The 15861-nt window shown below is 43.0% G+C and overlaps 2 protein-coding genes across 4 annotated transcripts in view; one reads left to right on the plus strand and one right to left on the minus strand.

The window, feature by feature from the left end:
- Positions 1 to 4521, minus strand: part of Fkbp15 (FKBP prolyl isomerase family member 15) — a 56765-nt gene extending 52244 nt beyond the window's left edge. The window contains exon 1 of one of the 2 annotated variants that reach the window (XM_059254421.1): positions 4263 to 4521. In XM_059254421.1, the coding sequence (XP_059110404.1) occupies positions 4263 to 4315 (53 nt within the window). In that variant the 5' untranslated portion in view covers positions 4316 to 4521. The remainder of the gene's footprint in view (positions 1 to 4262) is intronic. The other variant, XM_059254420.1, reaches the window with a different exon arrangement.
- Positions 4364 to 15861, plus strand: part of Slc31a1 (solute carrier family 31 member 1) — a 31415-nt gene continuing 19917 nt past the window's right edge. Inside the window, exon 1 of one of the 2 annotated variants that reach the window (XM_059254423.1) lies at positions 4364 to 4490. The gene's annotated coding sequence lies outside the window, so the exon portion shown is untranslated. Of the gene's footprint in view, positions 4491 to 4598; positions 4731 to 15861 lie in introns of those variants that run through there. The other variant, XM_059254422.1, reaches the window with a different exon arrangement.

Genomic DNA, 15861 nt, shown 5'->3' on the forward strand with positions numbered 1-15861 from the left:
CATATATGTCTGTGCATCACATGCATGCAGTGCCCACAGAGGCCAGAAGAGGGCACCGGATTCCATGAGACTTGTGTTAAAGAGGGTTGTGAGCTGCCATGGGAGTTAGGAATTGAACTCAGGTCCTGTAGAAGTGCAGCCAGTGCTCTTCACTGGTGGGCCATCTCCAAATCCCTTCAGTTTCTTATATAAGGCAGGAACTTTTTTTTGGAGAGGGGTGCAGATGCTGGAGATTAAACTCAAGAGTCTCATGCAGGATGGGCAAAGACTTGATCATTAAACCACATCCCCAGGTCAAGGTTAAGATTTTTTTAAACTCCAGCCTTTAGACATGCTATTCTTTCTACCTGGAGCATTGTTCCTGTGCCTGGTTTCCCTGGAAGCTAATCTAAGTTAGATGTTTTCCTGGGGCTTAAGAGATGTTAAGCAGTATACTAAGAGCTAGGTACACATGGGTGAGCAAAACTGGATTCTTTTTCCAGAAGTTTATGATCAAATGAGGAGATTAGATATCACAAATTATGAGTTATCTAAAGGGGTAACCGTTATATGGTGGTGTACTCCACCAACTAAGTCCTAAATTTATTTTCTTTAATTACTTACCCAGTCTGTTCTATTCTGTTATAGCAACACAAATCAATTGAGTGGGCAGGAGGAGGGAAGGGGGGGGGGATCTGTGATTAGTATGTAAAATGAATAAAAAAAATTTTTCTTAATAAAAAACATAGGGGAAACTGAGATTTTTCCTTTTACTCAGGGTGACCTAAAGATTCTCTCCCCTTTCTTTCTTTTTTAAGACAGTGTTTAACTATGAGGCCTGGCTGCCTGGGAACTCCCTATGTAGATTAGGCTGGACTTGAATTCACAGATATCTACCTTCCTCTGCCTCTGAGTGCTGGGATTAAAAGCATGTGCCATTATGCCTGGCTGAGGTTCTTAAAGGGGTTAAATTCTAGGCAATAATACCTTTAGCAATAGTGAAAAACTGTCAAGTCTTATATGTATAAATTTTGAAAAACTTATCAGTACTGCGTATGTACAATGTGTATGTGCTTGCATGTGTAGGAGAGTATGTGCCACAGTGTGCATGCAGGACCAGAGGGCAACTTTGTGGAAATGGTTCTCTTCTTCTATCTTTATGTGGTTTATGGGGATTGAACTTGGATTGTCAAGGCTTTATCCACTGAGCCATTTTGCTGGCCCAAAGCTTAAATCTAGATAGGGTATAATTGCTTACACACCAATAATTGACAATAAAAGGAAGGTCAGGTGGGGATGCAGCTCAGAAGCTCTCTGGTGGAGTATTTGAACCCAGGAATTTAAGAATTTACAGGGCAATATAGTGAGATGCAATCTCAAACAAAGCCTGTGGGAGCTGGAGAGATGGCTCAGATGCCAAAAGCATTTGTTGCTATTGCAGAAGACTTGGGTTCAGTTCCTAGCACCCAGATGGTGGTTCGTAACCATCTGTAAACCTGACACCCTGTATACACACTCCTACACATTAACATTAAATAAATAAATCTAAAATGTTTAAGGCTTTGTGATTTGTTTGTTGTTTTATTTTATTCCACTGTTTAAGGGGTAAGAACTATGCCTTATTCCTCTGTATTAGCTGAAGTCAAACACGATGTACTTAGCAAACATTTGCCCATTTCTTCACTTCAAAGTCACAATGGTGGGGAAAGGGCTAAGACGGAAGGAGAAGACATGCCTTTTGATTACTACTTTAGGTTAGCCATTGACTTTAAGGTTGGGGAACTTGTCCAAGCTCGATTCATCTGGGTAATCTCAACACTCCGGAGGCAGAAGCAGGTGGATCTCTGAGTTGGAGGATAGTCTGCCATAAATTGTGAATACCAGGCTAACCAGAGAGGCACAGTAAAATTATGTCTCAAAAACAAACAAGCAAGCAAATGAAAAGAGGCCCAGGAACGTGAAAAGCAGACTATTAACCACTTAAAACCACCACGCCAGACATCAGTACTCCTACTCCGGTTAGCCTTCAATATCCTACATAGAATCAGGAAAGTCATAAAGTTAAGTCAAACTTCGGGAAAATTAAACTGCACTTGTAAAAGAGGAACTGAAAAGCAGTGTCAGCATTCACTGTCAGATGTGCTATTTCCTTAACAAAACCAATAGGGGAACAGCCAAATCGGAGACTGCTCATGGAACTGCCTCTCTCTCTTTTTTTTTTTTTTCTTTCTTCATTTAATGTGTGGGGGTGTTTTGTCTGCATGAGTGTCCTATGCACCATGTGCATTCCTGATGTTCAAGGAGGCCAGAAGATGGTGTTGGCCAGAAGGCCACAAGACTGGAGTTGCAGAAGGTTGTGAGCCACCATGTGGGTGGTGGGGATCAAATCCAGGTCCTCTGGAAGAGAAGCCAATGCTCTTAACTACTGAGCCATCTCCCCCATTCACTTTTCTATTCTTAATCTTAAATTTGATTCTGTTTTCCTAGCTACTACTGGGGACAAAAATTGATCTGTATAGTTTTGTTGTTGAATCTTTTCATCATCAAATTGTCTGTTGCTACGCCTAGGACCCACAGTCATACGCTTGATGAATCTCAAATCCTTAGTTAAGCCTGCTCAAGGAAGCAGGCTAGTTGAGCTAGGAAAAACTTATCTTGTGTCAGGAATCAGGAGAAGAGCACATGACTGCCATTGTCTGCCTAGTCAGCAGCAGATTCTTTGATGCGTAAAAGTCTTCTTTGAGAGTCTTAAAATTCCTTTATAGACTTTCCTCAAATACGCTCACATAGTGACGATTATGAAATTAAAATATAACTCAAAGCTGGATATGATGGCGCAAGCCTTTAATCCCGGCGTTCAGGAGGCAGACAGGCAGATCCTTGTGAGTTCAAGGCCAGCTTGGTCTATATAAAAAAATTCTAGGCCAGCCAGGACTTCATAGTGAAACCCTGTCTCAAATAAATAAACAAACCTTGAAGATACTCAAAAGGCCCCATATACAGACACAAACAAAACAGGTTTTGGCTGAAAATCCAGCCAACAGCAGCAGAGGCTGCAAATATTTGGGTTGAAATAGGAAAGAATGGAAACATTTTTGTCTAGTCAAAATGGTAAGCTCAGGTTCAGTGAGAGAACCTGTCTCAAAAAATAAAGTGGACGTCTACAGAGATAGATACCTGATACTGAACCTCTGTCCTCTACAGAAATGGTCACAGCATGCACACACCACACACAGGCACACGCACACAAACACAGTGCACAAATAAGACCAAAAGAAAGCCAGTTATTTTATAGTCATTCCTGTATTGAATTCCCAGTACACCAAAAGATTAATCACTAGTGTTACCTCTCGGAATCTGGCAGAATGATGGGCATGTTGCCGTGTTCGTCATTTCTTAAGGACGTTCATCACTATGCACAAAACTTGTAAAGCAGATGTGCAAAGCAGGGCTCTGCAAAGATGTGAGCTTTGCAGTTGACAAGTCTGAAGTGAGTCAAGAGGTCCACTAAGTCAATGGAAGGGAAAACACTAAGCTAACTGTTAAAAAGAGGGGGGAAATCTTGCCTCCCTTTAAAGACTTCTGTGTCAAGATAGTATATATGATGTTTGACGCAGGAGAAAATGGTGCAGTCTCTCCCATTGGCTTTAAGCCTCAGGGCTTACAAAGTGTGATTTCGCAGGCACTTCCTGAGCAATCAACATCCTCCAGGAGTTACTCTTCTAAGAGCTAGACAGAAATGAGCAACGTAAGCTGTTCTGTCAGGACTTAGATTTCAGTAGCTCCCATGTGCAAAAGACTCGTGGGAATAAGGGAGATAATGCAGCCTATTCTGCCTGGGGCTGTGAAGGCAGAGGATCGCCAAAAAGGTAACATCCGAGGTAGGCTTTGAAGGAAGCTGCCTACCAGCTCCTGGTTCAAAGTGTCACCACCTGGTTCACTGGGAAGAGAAAGTCTCTTGAATTTACAGCTCATATATTTTTATAGGAGCAGACTCCTATAAAAACCCCGAGGCAGGCAGTCTCCTCAGCAATCATCTCCATTTCATTGGAGACACTGTGAGTCATAAAGCGAAAGGGTGCCAAGTGGAGATGCCAGGTCCTGAACCCAAATCGGCCGGTCTGACACCAGGGCGAGCTGTGCTCAGACTGCCAAGTCTGAGCCAGAGCGCTGCAAGGGTCTGGACCCGGAAGTTGAGAAGAGGCCTGAGAAGAGACCGACCCCTGCAACCACCCACCGGTCTCTCGGCCCTGCGCTCCAGCCCCGACTTCTCAATCACTCACCCGCCGCTTGGCGAGAGGAAGTCGGTGTCATCTTCGTCTCCGGCCCCGAACATCACGTCGGCTTTAGCTCGGCTGAAGGGAGGAAGTCGATGTTCCCAGGGCCTGTCACAACCGATGTCGTAAATTGCCGCAGCCGCGAGCTGCTTTCCGGCAGGAAAGCTCTCTCCCGGTAGTGGGGCCCAGAGGAGACCCGGCGGTGGAGAAGGTGGAGCAAAGGCAAATGAGAAGGTGAGCTCCTGGTGACGCAAGGCCTCGCCAGCCCTCCGAGGGGGTGGAGTTCCTAGGCTCTGAGAGAGGATTGGTCAGATAGCTCAGAGGGCGGGGCCGGGGCGGGAATCGGTGGCCTCTGCTGCAGTCGTGGGACGCGTCAAGCCCGACAGTAGTGGCGGGGGTTTGGGAGAAGTCCAGACTTGGTGAGGGGTTCCAGTTCCAGAGGAAGGCACGGGCGGCGGAGCTCGACCTGGGAAGGTAAGGCCTGTCCCTTTCCTTTCCCAATCCCAGCGCGTTCGCTGTCCTTTCCCCCTCCCGAATCAGGACCCCCCGCAGCTCCTCTGGGCTTGGGCGGAGAGAGCGGGCGACTAGAAGAAGTCTGGGGATCTGAGCCGTGCGGTGGCCTGTCCCCTACAGCGTTATTGCTATTATGACCTTAGGCAGGGTGCTCGGTGCCTCAGTTTCCCCATCTACGCAAAGGACCGTGTGTCCAGTGTCCCCGTGTGCGGTTTGCCAAGGTTTTAAATCTCAGTGATCATCGAGTCGGGTCCGGGTCTCTTCGTAATCAACGAATTTGCAGAAAAGAAAACAGGAGAACTAACCACTTGGGTGACTAGTCCGAGGTCACGCAGAGTAAAGGGCAGACCTGGTCCTTTGTATCTGGGTTTGGAGAGCTAATGAGTGAAGGAGAACCCTGGCCCTTAACTAGACTGTGTGGCATACGGCTTGGGAAAGGACCTCGTTTCTAAAATTCAGATAGGAGAAGTCTCGAAGAGCTGGGATATTCAGGAGGGTGGATGATGGAGGGAACTTTGAAGGTAGAAAATCCTCAGCTCACTTTTGCTGGACTGAGTTTTGCTGCCAAGGTTTTAAGTCAACATTAGTTGTTGCTGCTGACTTCTCCGCCTCCAGTTTTCACCGTGTGTGTGTGTGTGTGTGTGTGTGTGTGTGTGTGTGTGTGTGTTCTGTATTTCTTTGGCTAACCCGGTATCATTTTTGAACGATCATGAACCAGACCTGGTTAGCCGCGCTGTGGATAAGCCGATAGTGTGCCCCATTGTAGCGTCCATTTCCACAGATCTCATTGGAGTTCTTCTCTCAGCTTTTCTTCTCAGTCAGGTTGGTCCTGTAAGTTGGCCCTTACCGGAATGCGTTAGTCTGTTGGATGATGTTGAAGGGACGGGTAGCTCTCTCCCAGAGAACTTTGTACCTCTTGGCACTTCCCCTGTGGGGCTCTTTATTATAGTTTTTGAACTACTAAGTTGTAAGTCGTCTTGCCCACAGTGGGTTCTCATTAATTTTTTTATTAGATTGAATAATAGAATTTATCCTTGTTCCTTAATTTACTCTCATTCCCGCCCCCTCCCCGTGTGACCCAAAGAACCAGCGGTGGCTCTTGTCTCTTTATAGGTAGCTTCCAGAAAGATAAAAATGCTGTACTGGCTGTGAACTGTCTGGGTTGCTTGGTCTCTTTTGTTCATTGAAGGTGACTGCACTATTGTCTAAAACTCCAGGGGAGGGGGAAGGGGAAATAGTGTAGCTAGAAATATTATACGTTACTTATAATTTTTGTAAGTAAATTATTCCTGTTTATCTGCGGATAAGGCTGTTGGTCTGCTTCCTGTGTTTATTTTACAGATTAAGATGGTTACAGCAGTGAAATCTGACTGTTAAAGCCAGGATAAACTGGAATCTGTGCAGTAGGACTGGAATCTAGAGCAGTAGCTCTGTTTACATTGTGAACTTGAATTGGGAGGAGGGGATGAATGGATAATAAATTCTAACCCTGCCCTAGGCCTGATCACTCCACTACTAAAACATTTCAGTCATGCTTTCTTTCTTTTTTAGTTTTTTTAGGTTATTTTTGTTTTTGTTTTTTGTTTGGTGTTTTGTTGTCTTGTTTTGTTTGAGACAGGGTTTCTCTGTGTAGCCCCAGCTGCCCTGGAACTCACTCTGTAGACCAGGCTGGCCTCGAACTCAGAGATCTGCCTCCTCCGAGTGCTGGGTATGCACCACCACTGCCCAGCTTGTTTTTTGTTTTTGTTGTTGTTGTTGGTTTTTTTGTTTTGTTTTGTTTTTTGAGATGGTCTATTTATGTAGCCCTGGCTGTCCTAGAACTCATTATGAAGACCAGGCTGGCCTTGAACTCTCACTGAGATCCACCAGCCTCTGCCTTTCAAGTGCAGCGATTGAAAACTATGTCACTACACTGGGCTAATAATGTTTTTGTTTGTTTGTTTGTTTGTTTGTTTGTTTTAAACAGGAAACCTTAGAGAATGTCTGAGCTCTTTTCTTGCATGGAGGTGTTTTTCTCATGGGTGTTTTAAATGGCCTTTCTTAGGTATTCATTAACCCTAAAACTGGCCTGTTTGGTGATTGGGACATTCTAGGCAGGCATAATATCTGATCTTGAATTTCATACGCAACATGAGGAAGAGAAAGGTAGAAATTGGTCTTCCTCAGTCTTTCAGACTTAGAATTGGAAATGTAGGATCTGGTGCTTCTGAAAAGCCAGTCATTCTGGTTTAGGACATCCAACTTGGTACTACTGGAGTTGGAGTCAAGAAACCTGAGTTCCTCCCTAGCCTTTATAATGTGCTCAGTTTAGGTCAGGTTCCCAAAACACCTTTAAAAAGGATCAGATGTAGACATGTCTGCTGAGAACTGGGAGTGCAAAGATAAGTAATAAATACAACCATAAGCTCAAGTTCAAGTTCAGTATGTTTGTTCATTTCATTTTCTTAACCATACGACACTGAAATGTGTAGAAAATGTGTTGATCATCAAATGTGGTAGCATACCTCTTTGATCATAGCACTTGGAAAGCAGAGGTAGGTGGATCTTGAGAATTAGAGGCCAGCCAGGCCAACATAGTGAAAACTGTCTTTAATATATATATATATATATATATATATATATATAAAATACATACACAGAGAGAAAGAGAGAGATTCCCTGAAGATTAACTAGGAAGCATCAAATTTAATAATTCCTTCAAATCAAATTTTCAAAAAGATGATAACTTTTATATCAAGCAAATCCATATTATTATCTTCCAGTGGTGTAGAGATATGGATTGAATGTAGATTAAAAATATGTCTATAGTATTCTATTCATTCAAGTTGCTAAAGGCAGAAGAATATATAATACAATTTGAGAAATATCACCTCAGAGACTACTGTGTGTAATGCTAGCCTTTGTGTAGATCAGGAATGAACTCTCTAGGAAGTTATTGTAGAATATCAAAGTAGGAAGAGATCATATCTCTTCATTATAATTCTAAGGGAAACTGGGTTGAAGTTTAGTACCAGTGCCCTAAACCATGCCTTATCTCAGCCAATCTGCACAACCTCATGTTCTAGGGATTAACCTTTTCCTCTTTAGACTCCTGAGCTACTGAAATTGTAGGGCTACACAGAGGGCTTTGAAGATGAGTAGGATTCCAACAGGACACTGGGAGGTGAGGCTTTCCAGGTTGAAGGAGCAGCTTTGGCGAACACAGGCAGGTGCATGTTTCCATGGCACTGGGAATTGAAGACAGGATTTTGCACAAGCTAGGCAAGCATTCTACCACTAAGCTATATATCACCAGCATAAAGGGGGCTTTGCAAAATTTTCCAAGACAAGAGACGTACTTTTACCTGCTGCACCTAGGACTATGGCTTAGCTAACTAAAGTATGTTAAAGTGGGGAGTCAGGCACATTTTACATATCTTAGTCCAGCTTAAAACACAATACCCTCTGTGAGTTTTGTTGTTTTTAACCTAAAGCCTCAACTTTTTCTTGGAATGTGGTTCTCAGAGATCAACAGACTACAGGCGAATCTTATCTCAGCTGCCTGTTTTACAGTTTTATTGGAACATAGCCATGCTCATTTATTTACATATTATCTATGGCTACTTTCATCCTACAAGGTAGAGTTGAGTATCTGCAGCAGCAATGACGTGGTCCACAGTACCTAAATGTTTAGTCATTGGTCCTTTATAGAAAACTTATCAACCCTGGCCTGAATCATATATGGTTGCTTTCTTCAACATACAATAACTACTTCAAAGTCACTCACAAAGCAGCCTGACTACAAAATTTTTCTAGAGGTTTATGAAAATTTCTGCCAGCCTGTAGAGTTGATTCCTGCATCCAACAGCAGATTGTGGGCATCTTTGTGACTCCCTCTTATCTAGTATAGCTGAAGCATTCAACTTGATTTTCATAGACACAACCACTAGAATGGCTGTGTAGAGTAGAAGTTATGTACTTAAGCTTTGGGGTCAAATTTCTTCGCTCCTTATTAATTGCATAGGCCTTGGGCAAGTTACTACGCTTTTTCCATTGTAAAATAGGGGTAACAATAGTACCCATTTTCCTTTCTTTTCTTTCTTTCTTTTTTTTTTTTGTTTGTTTGTTTGTTTTTCGAGACAGGGTTTCTCTGTGTAGTTTTGGTGCCTGTCCTGGATCTTGCTCTGTAGACCAGGCTGGCCTCAAGCTCACAGAGATCCATCCTGGCTCTGCCTCCCGAGTGCTGGGATTAAAGGCGTGTGCTACCACTGCCCAGCAGTACCCATTTTCTAGAGTCATATGAGTTAATTCACATAAGGCATAAAGTACTAGAACAATACTTGCAGGTAGTTAAGTACTCAGTTAGTGTTAGTATATCCAACCTAGCAGGGATGATACCTGTGTCCCCACAGTTTGGCTTCTAGACTATTGAAACAATAGTCCCTGGTCTCATGCTGTGAGAAAAAAGTCTAAAGCCTGGGCCAGCCAGAGAAGAACGCTTTCTCCTGGAAAGAGACTTAAACCTGTTGGACTACCTTATAGAAGACCCGGTGATGTGTGTGGAACCACACCTTGACTGGGATTGTTAGATAGGCCTTCTACTGAAACTGCACCTCACTTCAGAATCCTGAAGGTGGACTGTGGGGGAGGGTCACTGCATTTTTTTCCTCTTCTTCCTGGTGTAGCCACATTGAATAAGTCTCCTCTTTGTCAGTTAAATTGTTTGAGAGAGTTTAAGATAATAATATACACAGAGTATTAAACAGTAATATGTAAAAGAAACCCAAAGCTATACTTATTAGTCCAAGATAACAAGTTTCCAATTAGATCAGCATGAAATGATTTATACTCTAAATGACATGACTAATATTTTTGGTTGGTTTGTTTGATTTTTAGACAAGGTCTTATTGTGTATCCCCAGCTATTCTGGAGCTATACAGACCAGGATTGCCTCCAAGTCACAGAGATCCATCTGCCTCTGCCTCCACCATGCTGGGATTATATGCATGTACTGCCACAGCATGACATGGTCAACATTTAAAAAATTCAGTTAGTTCAGAAGTTTATAAAGGAAAAATTTAATCCCTAGAATATGAGGTTATGCAGATTGACTGAGGTAAAGCATGGTAAACACTACTTAGGGCAGTGGTATTAATCTTAAAAACTTCAATCCAGTTTCCCTTTGGATTATAATATAAGTTTCAAGTTGAAGAAAATAAAGGTTCCAGACTTTAGATAAAACGAAATGACTGTTGTGAAGGTAATAATTCAGTACTAAAAGTCTCCAGCTAAGGAGCTGGAATGGTGGCCTGTAATCCCAGCTCTGGGAAGTGGAGGTGGGAGGGAGGATTCAAGATCAGAGAAGGTAAACAGATAATAAGCTTGAGACCAGTGTGTGTGTGTGTTTGTGTGTGTGTGTGTGTGTGTGTGTGTGTGTGTGTGTGTGTGTGTGTGTTAAATGTTTCTTCTCTTTAGGTCATTCCTTCCCTTCTTGTCTCTAACTTGGCTCTGTTGTTGAGTCTTTGTCCCAGTGCTACAAGAGGGAAAAGATGAGACAGTTATCACAGAAAATGAAATGTTTACATTGACAAGAGTTCAACTGATGTCAGATAAATCACCCAGAAAAGTATGCCTTTGAAAGTTTGCCAGGCAAGTATGAGTGGGGGCAGGGAGTGGAGGCAGTAGGAAGTTGCTCATGCCTGTACTCCCACATTAGCTCCTGGCACAACAAAGCCATTTTTAAAACAGGTCTCCTGTCCTTTGTAACTAGTCATCAAAAGTCTTATACTTAATACATTACAGTGTGCTGTTTATCACACACACACACACACACACATACACACACACACACACACACACACACACACATCTTATAGTAGGTACTGGAAGGAAAATGCTTTTGAAGTTCCATGGCTTTGAGTTGTATCATTTTATAGTTTAGGTAACATCCCTAAGCAGAGGAGGGGCCCATCCTTAGGAATGCAAAGCCTGTGGAGAAGGAAGGGTTGAGAAGGGTCCACCCTACCTCTTTTCCTTTGCACAATGACCCCAGGGGGTTGTATACAACCTGCTTTTGTAGGCTGGGGACATTATGCAATACAGCATGACATGGAAGTCTGCCTCTCAAAAGTAAATTCAGAAAAATGGTTCGACAGTAAAACTTTAGACACATTAATGGCCATTTTTAGCCTTGTTGAGTCGTTCCCTAAGTAGACAGTATATATGTTAAAGAACTATGAGTAGTGATACAATTTTCAAGCAGTTCAGAGTACTAGAATGTAGTTATTTGGTTTATAAAATGAAAGGGGAATGCTCTTAACCATGTTCCCATGGTCTCTAGTCCGTTGTCAGTTAGCTTTTCCTTTTTCTTTTCTTTCCTTTTCTTTTTTTCCTTTTTAAGACAAGGTCTCACCATGTAGACCAGGTGTCCTGGAACTCAGAGAAGGGCCTGCCTCTTCCTCCTAAGTACTAGGATAAAAGTTGTGTGCCACCATGCCCAGCCTTTGTTAGCTTTTTATCAGCTTCCATATAGTCTTTATCTGTAACTCTTACATCTCAAATTGTGTTGTAGTTAGTTACATATTTCTTCCACCATCTTTGGGATAGGGTTTCATTGTAGTTCCTTCATTCAGTGCATGAGCAAGAAGTATTGAATGGGCCGGGTGGCGGTGGTGGCGCACGCCTTTAATCCCAGCACTTGGGAGACAGAGGCAGGTGGATCTCAGTGAGTTTGAGGCCAGCCTGGTCTACAGAGCAAATTCCAGGACAGGCTCCAAAGTGGCACAGAAACCCTGTCTTGAAAAAAGAGAGGGGGTGGTATTGAATGGGGTCTGGAGAGGTGACTAAGTGGTTAAAAGCACTGGTTACTCTTACAGAGGACCAAGTTCAATTTCCAGTACCCATGTGGTGGCTCACAACCATCTGTAACTCCAATTCCAGGGGATCTGATGCCCATTCTGACTTATATGGGCATCAGGTAGGCACATGATACAAATACATGCATAATAGATGTAGGCAAAATATTCATACCTATAAAATAAATCTAAAAAGCTAAAAGTTCTGTAGTTGGAGAGATGGCTCAGTATTTAAGAGCACTGGCTGCACCTGGGGGTCCCTGGGTTTGCTTCTCTGCACCACATGACAACTCACAATTGTCTGTAACTAGTTCTAGAACAGTGGCTCTCACCCTTCCTAATGTTCGACCCTTTAATACAGTTCCTCATGTTGTGGGGACCCCCAACCATAATTATTTTCATTACTACTTCATAACTGTAATTTTGCTACTGTTATGAATCACAATGTAAATATCTGATATGCAAGATATTTGATAAGCAACCCTTGTAAAAGGGTCATTCGACGACCACCCCCCAACTCCCCTAGCCCCACCAGAGGTCTCGAAAACCACTGTTCTAGGGGATCTGATGCCCTCTTCTGGCCTCTGAGCACTGTATACGCATGGTTCATCTACATATATGCAGGCAAAACACTCATACATATAGTTTTTTTTCTTTTATTATTAAATTTTCTATTCTTTATATATACCAATCACAGATCCCCCTCTCCTCCCTCCTCCCACCCACCAGCCTTCCCCGCTCCAACCCACCCTCCATTCCCACCTTCTCCAAGGCAAGGCCTCCCATGGAGAGTCAGCAGGGCCTGGTACATTCAGTTGAGGCAGGTCCAGGCTCCTCCCCCTGCACCAAGACTATGTAAGTTGTCCCACCATAGGCACTGGGCTTCAGAAAGCCCACTCATGCACCAGGGACGGATCCTGATCCCAATGCCAGGGGGCCCCTTAAACAGTTCAAGCTAAACAACTGTCTCACCTATGCAGAGGGCCTAGTGCAGTCCCCTGGGGGCTCCACAGGTGTTGGTCTAAAGTTCATGAGTTCCCACTACTTTGGTTTGGTTGTCTCTGTAGGTTTCCCCATCATGATCTTGATGCCCTAGCTCATAGAATCCCTCTTTTCTCTCACCGACTGAACTCCTAGATCCCAGCCTGGTGTTTGGCTGTGGATCTCTGCATCTGCTTCCATCAGTTACTGGATGAAGGCTCTATGATGACAATTAGGGTATTCACTAATCTGATTACCGAAGTAAGCCAGTTCAGGCACCCTCTCCACTACTGCTAGTAGTCTAAGTTGGGGTCATCCTTGGGGATTCCTGGGAACTTCCCTAGCACCCTGTTTCTTCCTATCCCCATGATGTCTCCGTCTATCATGGTATCTCTTTCCTTGCTCTCCTACTCTGTCCCTGTTCTAGCTTGACCACCCTGATCCCTTATGTTCTCATCCTCCATCTCCTACCCTCCATTGCCTCCCCCCACCCCCAGTTTGCTCATGGAGATCTCATCTATTTCCCCTTCCCAGAGCAATCCATGTGTCCCTCCTAGGGTCCTCCTTGTTACTGAGCTTCTCTGGAGCTGTGAGTTGTAGTCTGGTTATCCTTTGCTTTACCTCTAGTATTCACTTATGAGTGAGTACATGCCATGTTTGTCCTTCTGAGTCTGGGGTACCTCACTCAGGATGATATTTTCTAGTTCCATCCATTTGCCTCCAAATTTCATGATGTCATTGTTTTTTACTGCTGAGTAGTACTCCATAGTGTATATGTGCCACATTTTCTTTATCCATTCTTCAGTTGAGGGGCATTTAGGTTGTTTCCAGGTCCTGGCTATTACGAATAATGCTGCTATGAACATAGATGATCATGTGTCCTTGTGGTATGATTGAGCATTCCTTGGGTATATGCTGGGTCTTGAGGTAAATTGCTCCCAATTTTTTGAGAAACCACCATAGTGATTTTCAAAGTGTCTGTACAAGTTTGCACTCCCACCAACAGTGGAGGAGTGTTCCCCTTGCTCTGCATCCTCTCCAACATAAGCTGTTGTCAGTGTTTTTGATCATAGCCATTTTGACAGGTGTAAGGTGGTATCTCAGAGTCGTTTTGATTTGCATTTCCCTGATGACTAAGGATGGTGAGCAATTCCTTAAATGTCTTTCGGCCATTTGAGATTCTTCTGTTGAGAATTCTCTGTTTAACTCTGTAGCCCTTTGTGTTTTTTTGTTTTTGTTTGTTTGGTTGGTTTGGTTTTTTGAGACAGGGTTTCTCTGTGTAGTTTTGGTGCCTGTCCTGGATCTTGCTCTGTAGACCAGGCTGGCCTCAAACTCACAGAGATCCGTCTGGCTCTGCCTCCCAAGTGTTGGGATTAAAGGCATGTGCCACCACTGCCCAGCTCATTTTTTAATTGGATTGTTCGGTATTTTGATGTCTAGTTTCTTAAATTCTTTATATATTTTCGAGATCAGCCCTCTGTCAGATGTGGGATTGGTGAAAATCTTTTCCCATTCTGTAGGCTGTCATTTCATCTTATTGACCATGTCCTTTGCCCTACAAAAGCTTCTCAGTTTCAGGAGGTCCCATTTATTAGTTGTCACTCTCAGTGTCTGTGCTACTGGTGTTATATTTAGGAAGTGGTCTCCTGTGCCAATGTGTTCAAGACTATTTCCTATTTTCTCTTCTATCAAGTTCAGTGTAACTGGATTTATGTTGAGATCTTTGATCCACTTGGACTTGGGTTTTGTCCATGGCGATAGATATGGATCTGTTTGCAATCTTCTACATGTTGACCTCTAGTTATGCCAGCATCATTTGTTGAAGATTCTTTCTTTTTTCCATTATACAGTTTTGGCTTCTTTGTCAAAAATCAGGTGTTCATAGGTGTGTGGCTTTATGTCAGGATCTTTGATTCGATTCCATTAATCCATGTGTCTGTTTTTATGCCAATACCAAACTGTTTTTATTACTATAGTTCTTTAGTAGAGCTTGAAGTCAGGGATCTAACTTGTATTTCTTAATTAATATAAATAGTTTGTAACAATAACTTTGAAGGACTAGAAATTTACATTACATTGTGCAATAAATCTTTTTAGAAATATTGCATGAACGAACAAGTTCCTCAGGTTCACATAACTAGCAAGTGCCTAGGGTCAGGTCTAGAGGACCACCCTTCCTGGTCCTAGCTCAGGAGTTGTTGCACTCTACCATGAAGCCTCTATCTGGGTTTCAGACAGCTCAAGTTTTTTGGGGCTTTTTGTTTTGTTTTTGTGTGGTTGTTTGTTTATTTGTTTGTTTGCTTGTTTGTTTGTTTTGGCTTTTCAAGACAGAGTTTCTTTGTGTAACAGCCCTGGCTGTCCTGGAACTCATGTTGTAGACTAAGCTGGCCTCAAACTTAAAGAGATCCGCCTGCCTTTGAAGGTGTGAGTGTACCACCACCCCCAGCTCAGACAACTTAGTTCTCTGAGGGTTTGTTGTTCAGTTGTTTTGAGACAGGCTCATACTATGTAGACCGCTCTGGTCTCGAACTCACAGGGTGTGCCTCCCAAGTGTTGGGATTAAAGGTCTGAGCCATCACACCCAGGAGCGGATTTTCTTGTTTTCCGTTGTACTCTCTCCTACAGCACTTGGATAAAGTCATCTTTTGTTAATTAGTGGTTTGAGGGACGTAAGTTCCTATCACATAATCTATTTAACTTCAGCTTTCTGTTGAATAGAAAGAACAACTCAACTGTTTTGACGTTTCTGTTTCAGATCATATTCTGGGCACATCAACATTATAGCCTAGACAGTTGAAATCCTCTGTAACTAAAGACAGATTCAAACAATAAAAGACCTTGGATTGTATCGAGTACAATCTGTCTTTGACTACAGCAAGCAAGTAGCCAAAGAAATGCTCTGCCCCTGTGTGTATCTGCATAGCTAGGATTCTTTAAATCAAATGACAAAAAGCTATATACTTTGGGGAGTGGAGGCAGGAAGATCAAGGATTCAGGGTTGTCCTCAGCTACATAGTAAATTCAAGGCCAGCTGAACTATTTATTTATTTTTGTATACGGGGTGTGGGTATTCACATGTGTGGAGGTCAGAGTATGACTCTGTGGAGGCAGTTCTTCCACCTTTGCTTGGGTTTGGGAATTGAACTCAGGTTGCCAGGTTTGCTCAGCAAGTGCCTTTACCCACTGAGTCATCTCATTGGTGATTTTCTTAATGTCACATAGCGAATATGTGACAAACTTCTGTCTGTGAAGAATAATGCCATACATAAAGCATTCTG

Source organism: Peromyscus eremicus, chromosome 2, assembly GCF_949786415.1.
Source record: "Peromyscus eremicus chromosome 2, PerEre_H2_v1, whole genome shotgun sequence".
Classification (NCBI taxonomy): domain Eukaryota; kingdom Metazoa; phylum Chordata; class Mammalia; order Rodentia; family Cricetidae; genus Peromyscus; species Peromyscus eremicus.